At 42.2% G+C, this 9,538-nt stretch overlaps 1 protein-coding gene across 1 annotated transcript; it reads right to left on the bottom strand.

The window, feature by feature from the left end:
- Window positions 1-1,230: 1,230 nt before the first annotated feature.
- Window positions 1,231-8,003, bottom strand: ANKS4B (ankyrin repeat and sterile alpha motif domain containing 4B). Its single transcript, XM_065893437.1, has 2 exons — window positions 7,840-8,003; window positions 1,231-2,305 (listed from the first exon to the last, which is right to left on the bottom strand). Exons 1-2 carry the CDS (start codon window positions 8,001-8,003, stop codon window positions 1,231-1,233), a joined length of 1,239 nt encoding a protein of 412 aa, XP_065749509.1.
- Between the last annotated feature and the right edge of the window lie 1,535 nt (window positions 8,004-9,538).

Genomic DNA, 9,538 nt, shown 5'->3' on the forward strand with positions numbered 1-9,538 from the left:
TTTTCCTTAAGCACTGTATTATTAGTCTGCTAGAGCTGCCGTAACAAAGTACCACAGACTGTGTGGCTTAAACAATAGAAATTTATTTTCTTACAGCTCTGGAGGCTGGAAGTCCAAGATCGAGGTGATAGAAGGTTTGATTTCTCCTGAGGCTTTCCTCCTTGGCTTTCAGATGGCTGCCTTCTTGCTGTGTCTTCACATAGCCTATTCTGTGTGTGTGCACATCTCCAGTGTCTCTACCTCTTCAAAGGACAACAGTCATATGGAATTAGGGCCTCACCTTTATGACCTCCTTTAACCTTAATCAGCTCTTTAATAAAGGAAATATCTTCAAATACAGTCACATTAGGGACTACGGTTTCAACATAAGAATTTTGGAGGGAGAAAATTCAGTCCATACAGGTACCATACATTCTGTTTCTTTCTTCTCTCTCTCTACCTGCCATCCTCTCTCTGTTCCCAGGCAGGAGTACTATAGACCCATTTCTATTACTTGTGAACATGTGAACATCTGTTGAAGGGTTAGACACATTTAAGTTGGGCATCATGCCACGGGCCAATGGAGGAACTTTAGTCTCCACCAACAGGTAAAGTCATAGAGCTAAGGACAGAACTGGAGTTCGAATCCCTAGCTATGAGGATCAGAAATTAAGCAGCAGCTAATGTGATGAGAGATTATAATTTTAAGTCCAGAAGTGAAGAAAGTTTTTCCCTTCTCTGTCATCCATTTAATCCTTTCTGTATTCAAAAATATCAAAAAGATAACTGAAGGGCTTCCCTGGTGGCGCAGTGGTTGAGAGTCCACCTGTCGATGCAGGGGACACGGGTTTGTGCCCCGGTCTGGGAGGATCCCACATGCCGCAGAGCGGCTGGGCCCGTGAGCCATGGCCGCTGAGCCTGCGCATCCGAAGCCTGTGCTCCGCAACGGGAGAGGCCACAACAGTGAGAGGCCCACGTACTGAAAAAAAAAAAAAAAAAAAAAAAAGATAATTGAAGAGAAATGTCATTTTCTTATTCCCAGGTCTCCTTGAGTTTCTCATTAGCGGTTTATGTGGACAGGTATAGAGTATTTCTCAGAGTAGAATTTGGGCCTCTCAGATGGACACCTCCAAAACCCTAGAAACCCAGTAGTCTGGTACTGGGTAGAGAGTGGGTAATGCCTGAAATGTTTCTAGTGGGCCACAGCATCACCCCACTGCTGCAGACTCACCCAGTTGACCCAACACTCCATCAGAGGCTGGTGTCGACCAACTGCCCAGGCTGTTGTAGCACCTGCTTCCTTCTGTTTATGGCACTAAGGACTTTCTTCCTGGGACCCAGCTGCATCTGTATGCTCTGAAGGTCCTCATCAGAGCAAAGCAGCAGAGCTTCCAGATCAATCTGCTCTCTCATGAAAATAGGAAGGAATTCTTCCAGGTAGTGGGACTGCAAGAACACTTCCAGGGGAGTAGCATCAACCACATCTTCCTCCCATTCCACTTCATCCTCATCCCAAGGCGGATCATCTTCATGGTGGCTTTCCGCTCCCTCTTCATCAGCCTCAGGTCCTCCTTGTCTCTGAAGCAATTCACTGGGCATTTTCAACCCCAACTCCCTCTTGCTGTCTGAGATGTCTTCAGGGCTCAATATTCTGTTCCTTCTAAAAACAACATTTCCTAGACCTGGACGGTTGAGAATGGATTCGTGTTGCACACAGCTGTCCGCCTTTACTGAGAACTGGAGCTTCTCTTTGAAGTCCCCTGAGAAGGGGTCTTCGTCCTCCTCTCTGAACACTTCCATCACATTCTTCTGCCCACTTGTTCTCTCCTTCCCTAACGGCTCTGCTGTATCTTTATTCTTCTTGAACTTTATTTTAAAGGTGTCTTTAATGCCCTTTGACAGTGACCCAAATGTGTTGGAAGCAGAAACATTTGAAAGGGATGACCTGGAGAAAGTGTCCTTGGAAGAAGAAAGAGTCCCAGATTCCTCCTTGTTGTAGGTGCGGGCCATCTTATTTTGGTGCTTCTCCTGGAGCCTCTCACACTCTTTGATCTGCCTCCTGGCATTCTTCTGAGCCTGCTCCTTCAGCCTGGTGACCTTCTTGGGGTTCATGATGTTCTGGGCAGTGGCAGCATTATCCAAGAGACCAACACATTCATTCTGCTCTCTGCTGGCAGCAGCATCCAGTGGAGACTGTAAATCGTTGTCCAGGGCAAAGATGTTGGCTCCAAAGTTGATCAGAAATGAGACACAGTGGGCATGACCATTGGAGGCTGCATAATGTAAAGGAGTATTTCCCCAGATGTCACATCTATCAGGATCCCCTCTAGAAGAGAAAATATAAAAAATACGTGCTAATTTTTTTCTCTGAACATGAGGTCTAAAAAATAAAAACAAGAACAAAATGCATGTTAATCCTGCCTTGACACTGTTACAAGATAACTTCTGAAGGTCCACATATGTCACATCCAGACATCACATGGCCAGAAACAGAAAGAGCCCATATCTACCCTGTATCTCCTCGTTAGAAGCAAGGAAAGCTTTCTAAGAAACTCCCAACATGAGCAACTTTCTTGTCTCATTGGCCAGAATTGGGCCACATGCCTAAGGGAAAGGAAATAGAGCTACCTTGTTTATCTTAAATCAATTAGATTTTTTCCCTGTATAGCATTACCCCGTGGTGTGCTGGTAAACGTTAACAACCAGCTCACCCAGGAAAAAAATCAAGCTCTGATTTATATAGCACGCGCCAATTTCTGTGATGTAAACACACCACCATAGCACACTTCAAGCTCCTAATGTGACATTACTGGACACAGAATTTGGAAGAGGTGCACAGTCAGTTGAGTATAAATTATTCCCACCACATAGATATTTAATAGATGTGCGTAATCTTAAGAGCAAAGATAACAGTAAAGTGTGGTAAAATAATTAGAAAGTAGTAAGTTTTGAGTATTACCTTTTTAATATAGTTTACTAAATTTTAAGTTTATATAATTTTATTTTTAATAATGGATTGTTTATCTGATTCAAACTTCCTAAAATTTAGCAGTCATCTCTCCTGAGCTGGTAAGAGCTGGTTCTGAAACTATACCTTGTACCTTAAAGGATCTTGGTCTCTAAGGTAGAAACAAGATAGAAACAAAAATCGTAACATGGAGGACACCAAGCTTGTTTCGCAGAGTATCAGGGAAACCACAGATATGCAAACAACTTGCTGACAGCCCCTCCCATTGAGCATGAGTGTCACACGGGCGCACTGAGGGACTAGGGTGACCGAGAGCACACTTTGAATGCCGCAGGCTGAAAGTCCACTGCATGTTATGTACTGGACTCCTCCACCTCTGAAATTGTACATGCAACCCATGAAGAGGCGTGAAGGACTGTCTGGCCTGTGCAGGGAACGCCTGAACTCTCGAAACTTACGTTGAAACTTGTACTTACTTTCCATCAGTCATTTCTGAGCACCCTCCCCCTCTTGTTCCCTACTTCCAAGATAAATACTCCATTCAAATGCCAGTCAAGGAGCCAGATCTAAAGCAGTGCCTCTTGTCTCCTTGTTTTCAACCCCGCAGTAAAGCCTTTTCTCTCTGCAAAAGACTGTTGCCTTGGTCTTTCCATTGCACAGTGGGCAACGAGCCCACTCGCTCAGTTCCAGTTCCAGTATACCACTGCTACCCTCCTCTGAGTCACAGGTAGGGAAGCGAAAACTGAACAAAACTGGTTCCCCATCAGCAAGAAAGAAGAGAAGAATGGGGCTTCCCTGGTGGCGCAGTGGTTAAGAATCCGCCTGCCAATGCGAGGGACACTGGTTCGAGCCCTGGCCTGGGAAGATCCCACATGCCGCAGAGCAACTAAGCCGTGTGCCACAACTACTGAGCCTGAGCTCTAGAGCCTGCAAGCCACAACGACTGAGCCCACATGCCAGAACTACTGAAGCCTGCATGCCTAGAGCCCGTGCTCCACGACAATGAGAAGGCTGCGCACCGCAATGAAGAGTAGCCCCCGCTCACCGCAACTAAAGAAAGCCTGCACGCAGCGACGAAGACCCAACACAGCCAAAAATAAATAAATTAAGTAATTTAAAAAAAATGTATTCCAAAAAAAAAAAAAAAAAAAGAAGAGAAGAATGGATACTGGGCAGGAAGCAAACAGTGTCTAATACAACTAATATTTGTACAAAGAGTCTACTGATTCCTCAGTTTATTTCCACATAATTATGAGTAGTTCTGCAATGGTTTAAGGTAGAATTGGGGGCATTATTAGATAGCATTATGGCCAGGGACCCCATGCCTGACACAGAATCGGGTACATGGTAGATAAAAAAGATTTGAGGAATGAATATCTACTGGAATATTGCCCCAGGCTTTAACCCCCACCCCTTGCCCTTCTCCTGTGAGGCCTTGAGTTACAAATAGGCACAAATGAAAAGTAATAACTTTTTAAGGTAAAGTAAAGTAATAACTTATTGTTAACTATGGCTCTGACCCAAAGCCACTGTTGAGAACTCTGATAATACAGGTACTAAAGGGCATCTTCCTTTGCCCTAGTCTAGACTCCAAAATCAGGATCTCAGTAAACTTTGGCCAGGCTGGCCCCATGGGATGGCAGGAGAGAGAGCCTGAGAAGGCCTCTTAACATTCCTGGTAAGTAGCAGGTGGAAACAGGAGAGAAGGTCCATGCCCTTGCGACTGGCATGTTAATGCACTGTGGCCCTTCCATTCCTTGCCCCTTAAATTTGGTCCCTGGACCAGCAGCAGCAGCAGCAGTAGCATCACCTGCAAGTTGTTAGAACTGCAGAATCCTGGACTGCATCCCAGACCTCCTGAATCAGAAACTGAAGTTTAACAAGATCCCCAGGTTAGGGTCACTGCAGGTTGAGAGCTGTACTAGTTAAGGTGACCCAACCAGTGTCCTATAATTTGGTGAATCAGACTTGTAATTCCTCCATGGGAATCCTTGGCTTCTTCATGCTTTTTGGTTACAAAGCACTTACACATTCTCTGCACCTCCCCCCTACCACCAACAAGCACAATCTTTCTCTTAGAGAAGGAAGAAAAGGATAATTATCAGAGGGGTAAAATAAGACTCCAAGCACGTAATTGATTTTCCCACCAGTACACGGGCAATACACTTTGGATCAGGCCTGCCTCCAAGTCTACTGGTCTCCAACACAATATGGTCTTACGTTAACTCACATCAGCTTTTCCCTTTTACCTGCTGTGAGGCCTCAAGTTCAACTTTTCTAGGACTCAGAGTCCTCATCTATAAATTTAGGATAATATTACCTACTCATAGAACTATTACATGAATCACTCAACATACATATAGCATTAGAAATGTGCTTGGTACATAATGAATACTCAATAAACTTTACCTGTTACCATTTCCCTTGTCTCTAAACTCAAAATCCTTAATTTCATATATTTATTTTTTTCTCACACCCATCTAGTAAATTCCTGCAGTACTGCGATGACTCTTGTGGCTTTTTAACACTTATAGTCTTAATTTGTCAAATATGCCCTGCCCCCCAACTAGATAATATGTTTCAGAGGGCAAAACCTGTGTCTTTTGTCCTTTATATCATCCATATCTCATAGCAGATGTCTCAAACTCAACCTAAAGAAGCCAAGAATGTAATGTAAGTAACTTAATGGGGCCAGGTTTGTTCTTTCAACGAAGTCATAATTAAGTGCAAGTTCCATCTAAAAAGAACAGACATTGATCAGCTGTGGCTGATTGCTACCTTGAATAAAAGCAGACACAATATTGCCAGAGTTTCCATTTTCCAAACAAAGCCAGAAATCCAGAATTTCATGTGAAGCTTTTTGATTTTTAAATGTTGGCTCAAATTTAAGAGAAAAATACAGTGAAGTCCAAATAAAACACATTTGTGGGCTAGACCCAGCCATAAGCTGGCAGTTGGCAACTTCCTTCTGAGCAGAGAGAACAGTGTAAGCAGACGCACATATAGGTGATGTTACATATTTGTGGCACCAGGAGTATACTTCAGTGTGACCAGAGATAAGGGAAGGGAAATAAGTTCAAAGAGGAAGGAAAGAAAATAAAATTGAACCTAAGGAAAGCAAATATATTAAATAACACAGTTCTGTTGCACAGCCTTTTTCCTGATTTAATTGTCTCGGATCAAAGGAAACCTCTTTCAACCTTAAAATAGTTGTATATCTTAGGGGAGCACAGTACCTCACCCCCAAAGATGGAGTTTCACTTCTTATTTATTTTAACCAAACACCACACTCAAAAGACATAAAAGAGCGATTGTAAAACATCTAAGACATTACTGTAAACATAAACATATGGATTAAGTTTGCCTGAAATTAGATTGGGTAAGTTAAAAGAGAAATTATTGAGAGGAGTGAACTGTGGTAAGGATGTTAGAGGTATTAAAAAGTTTGGGTTAAATCTACATGCTTCTGGTCATAAAATAGTGGAATTTTCCCATCCTGAGGGACCTTAAATGATCCTTCCTATTGAAGAAAATCTGAGGTGACCCCAAAGACTGTTCTTCTCTTAAGAAACACAAAATTCCAAATTTAAAGATGAAACTGTCAGTAAGCTGATTCATGAGTTTCCCTGGTGCATTTAAGCTATTTCCACTTGAAATAAATTCTGTTTACAGACAACTTTCCAAATTAATGTACAACTTAAATCAAAATGTTTACTATTGACAAGTTGGGGGTCCTTCTAAAATCAGTCCTTGTCTTTCAATCCCTGATATCCTTCACATTTCTTGATAGAACCATTACACATACCTGTCCAGATAGTCACAAACTCATTTGATGATCTGAGTCCAATACTGATGTTGTTCAATGTATCGTTTCCTTCAGCTAAATTCATAAAATTTTGATTTGACTTTTTTCCTATCCTTCTTTTCCCAAAAGATAAACTCAATGAAAAGATTTTAAGTAATCATATTTTGCCCTTGCTTTTTTGTAGATTAGTACATTTGGGCAATAATTTTTAGAGCTGGATTGCTATTATTGTCACAAAATAGGCAATTTGCTTATATTAAATTACTCTGAGAATCTGTTCCATTTCAGTTTCTCCTTTTGAAGTTGATTTGATTTTCTTGGAATTGTTCTCAGAAAAAAAATCACTCCTTCAAGAAATGTTTTTTTACATAGCAAGGAATATTTAGACTCACTAGTAATCAAATAAATGCAAGTGAAAACAATGCACCACCGTCTATTTGCCTATCAGATAGGCAACAAATAAAAAGAATACTACTACTCAGTTTTGGCAGGAGTGTGAGGAAATGAACAATGCTGGAGGAAGCATAAAGTGGTTCAAATTTCCTGGCACAATATGTGCCAAAAGCCTGTAAAACATGGCACTCTTTTTTTTTTTTTTTGTGGTACGCGGGCCTCTCACTGTTGTGGCCTCTCCCGTTGCGGAGCACAGGCTCCGGATGCGCAGGCTCAGCGGCCATGGCTCACGGGCCCAGCCGTTCCACGGCATGTGGGATCCTCCCGGACCGGGGCACAAACCCGTGTCCCCTGCATCGGGAGGCGGACTCTCAACCACTGCGCCACCTGGGAAGCCCGGAAAAGATTTCTAAAGACACAGAATTAAAATATCTTCCCCCAAGGCAAATAATAGTGCCTTAGAGTTCAGGATCTGTGTGTGTGTGGCTCATAAAGGATCAGCCAACACATGGTGCCAGTTCTCAGGTGAAAAGAGAGCATCTCTGAAGCATTTTCTCCTTTTCTCTAAAAAAGACAATTTTTTACACAGACTAGAAAGAAAGCAAAGTATTTTCACTTTTCCCCTGCCTCTTGCTGCTGTCTGCAAAATCCTACCATAAACAGTTTCCAATCAAAACCATCAGGTTGATATTACCCTCTGCTGCAGATTATTTCTAGGGCTTCCAAGTTCCCATGGTAGGCTGCCAGGAGTGTGGGAGTCATGCCATCTTCATCAGAAAGATTCAGATCTCTCTTGGTAGCCTCTTTCAGAAGTTCCAGGTAGCTATCACTAGCAGCTTGGTGGTAGCGAGTGGACATTTTTTCTGCTCACCAAAGCTTTGTCAAATATCACTCTCCAGGCAGAGCAGAATGTCAGTGAAGCAGCCTTCCTACGAAGCTTGTTAATCAGTGACAAGGAAGAGTGTCAGCCCAGGGCAAAGCTCATTCCAACCTCCCTCCGTGGAAGGCAGCCAGAAAGGTTCACAGCACTGAACTTAGACCTTTTCTTTCTGGAATGGCCATGACATTGAATACCGAGGACTGCTGTGTTCATCTTGAATGTTTTGAGGCACTGTTTTTTTTTTTTCTGTCCTTTAACAAGTCCTGAATGTAATATTGGTCATCTAGGCACAGAACGTAGAAAATAATTTCAAAACAACTCAGAACTAGTCTAGTTCCCCAGAGAGGTCTATTTTTTAAAGTGCTATATTGAGGTATAATTCACAAACTATGAAATTCACCCACTTTAAGTGTACAATTCAATGATCATTACTAAATTCAGAGTTCTGTAAGTATCACCATGAAACCAAGCAGGACCCTGTGAGGCCTTCCCAGGGACAGACCCCCCTCCTCACCTAGTCCCCTACCTCTTGTTTATAGAAAAGCTGTAGCCTCCTAGGCCTTCCCCGAGTTCTAAAGAGCAAACTTAATCAGAGAAGGGAGAAAAGACAGGAACAAAGGAAAAACCATCAAGCAAAACAAAATAATAACAGTTTAGCCATAAAACAAAGTCAAGGGCCTTTAGTTCCTTCTTGAGGACTATAGATAATATATCGAACCATATCCTTGAGTTGTTTGGCAGATACTAAACCCCTCACCAGGTGAAAAAAGTTAACTGCATGCCGACCACCAGCACGTAGACCCCAGACCAGTTAGAACCAGAAGGTTGATGATTGAGATTCCCAAAATATCCCCGTTACCTCACCATCAACCAGTAAGAGAACTGTGGATGAGCTGATCGCACATCCTGCGACCCTCTCCCTTACACTGTGTTTAAAAACCTTTCCCTGAAAGCCGTTGGTAAGGTTGGGTCTTTTGAGCAGAAGCTGCCCATTCTTCTTGCTTGGCACTCTGCAATAAGTGCTGTATTTTCAGTAGATTGGCTTTGCTGCACTGAGGGTGAGCAGACCCAACTTCTGTTTGGTAACAACCATAATCCAATTTTATAACATATCCATAACCCCCCAAATATCCCTCATGCTAATTTGTAGTCAATCCTCATTCCTACTCTCAGCCCCAGGAAACCACGAATCTGCTTTCTGTCTCTACAGATTTGCTGTTTGTAGGCATTTCATATAAATAGAATCATACAATGTATAGTCTTTTGTGTCTAGCTTTTTTTCAGCTTAAAATAATTTTTTAAGGTTCATCCATTCTATAGCATGTAACAATATTTCCTTCCTTTTTATTTCTGAATAGTTTCTTCTATACTAATATACCACATTGGCTTTATTCATTCAACAGTTTATGGACATTTGAATTGTTTCCACATTTTGTTTTTATGAATAATGCTGCTATGAACATACAAGTCTTTGTGTGGACACATATTTTCCTGTCTCTTGGGTATATACCGA

Source organism: Phocoena phocoena, chromosome 15 (genome assembly GCF_963924675.1).
Source record: "Phocoena phocoena chromosome 15, mPhoPho1.1, whole genome shotgun sequence".
NCBI lineage: Eukaryota > Metazoa > Chordata > Mammalia > Artiodactyla > Phocoenidae > Phocoena > Phocoena phocoena.